At 39.9% G+C, this 1,526-nt stretch overlaps 1 protein-coding gene across 1 annotated transcript; it reads left to right on the forward strand.

Moving 5' to 3' along the window:
- Positions 1 to 230: 230 nt before the first annotated feature.
- Positions 231 to 439, forward strand: SARC_15927 (hypothetical protein; the record flags this gene model as incomplete). Its single annotated transcript, XM_014289960.1, has 1 exon — positions 231 to 439. A coding segment is annotated over one exon (209 nt), but the record flags the coding sequence as incomplete, so codon positions are not given.
- Positions 440 to 1,526: the final 1,087 nt, after the last annotated feature.

Here is a 1,526-nt window from a genome sequence, read left to right on the forward strand (position 1 = left end):
CCTGAATAGCTCTGTTCGATAATCCGTCATTGTCAAGTGGGCCCATGACTGATATATGGATATCGGAGTGTATGGTATACGTCCCAAATCACAGTTGCTTTAGCTCACCAGTACGAATCTTTGATATACTTAGGCCATTTATATATATATTTATATATATATATATGTATTGATGCTTATAGTGTACATACTAAACACTCTGGCTCGATCGTTCACAGTCAAGTGAGCCGATGACAGATCTGTGGATGTCTGAGTGTGTGGTATACGACCGCACCAAAGACATACAACGCCTCATGGCCCAAACGTCCGATCCCGATTACCGCAACATGCGCAAGAAGTTGGCCACACCAAATTCGACCACTTTCAATAATTCGACAGGAGCGGCTTCAAATCCCAAAAATTCGTCCATGCATTCGAATTCGCCATCTCAGCCTGACAGGTACTTGTGCGAGAGTGTCTAGTGTATGCGATATATGTTTGCGAGAAATGTGGAATGGTCAAGTGTTGTTATGTATATGCATACGCCGATGAATATAGTTGGCCGCATTTAATTCGGGAAAATCTACTAATCCTTTGGCTGGGGCGGCTTCAAATCGTTAAATGCCGTCTACGAATTCGAATGCGGCATCTCAGCCTGACAGGTGCTTGTGAGACTGAGTGTGTTTAATATATGCGATGGGGTGCATGTGAGTACTGTGTCTGTAGCTGTATTTGTTGTTTGTCACTATGCTTGTACTGACTTCATACATACGGGAGGCTTTGTTGCATTTGACTATGTAATAAGCGTTTTTTGAATGATAAGTTTGGTTTGATCGACTGTTGCTGCTATATTGTGTATGATTTGATGAATATTTTTGACATTATTTTATGTTCCCTCGCATGTGGGTGGTTTGATTGTTACATATATACGGCTTTATTAATGTTGCACATATGCACGTATATAGTTCGGTAAGTCTAAAAAGGTTGTTCATGTGCCGTTGCTTTGCATTTGTATGGGCTAATGGATGTCTATGTGAGGCATATGCCGTCTCTGCGCATGCTTAGTATCTGTGAATGAGATTTCACTAAAAACTGAACCCTAAAACTCTATATCACGTACTGTGGTACTCTCCTATATCCTTCAGTTTACGAATACCCTATATCTTGTACATCGCAGATCAGGTGTATAGATATCCACTTTGACTGGACATTCAACCAGCTAAAATATAAAACCTTACCATATCAAGCCTGCATCTTTATCCTTGAATGAGTAATGACCATCTATAAGAAGTATGCATGACCATTCTCATCCCACTAGCATACTCGAATATATATATATATATATATATATATATATAATAATATATATATATATAAGTTGCTAACATCTAACAACTAATTCTCTCAGGTCGCAAACAGGATGGGTTGTGATTCACTTTGACAAGACTTACAATCCGCTGCGACCGTACCATGTCGAGTTCCATTGGATGGTGTCTTCTGCAGTGATGATGGACGAGCTTATGCAGTTGTTGCACCGTAAGGTATTG

This window comes from Sphaeroforma arctica, assembly GCF_001186125.1.
Source record: "Sphaeroforma arctica JP610 unplaced genomic scaffold supercont1.6999, whole genome shotgun sequence".
In the NCBI taxonomy this organism is placed as follows: domain Eukaryota; class Ichthyosporea; order Ichthyophonida; genus Sphaeroforma; species Sphaeroforma arctica.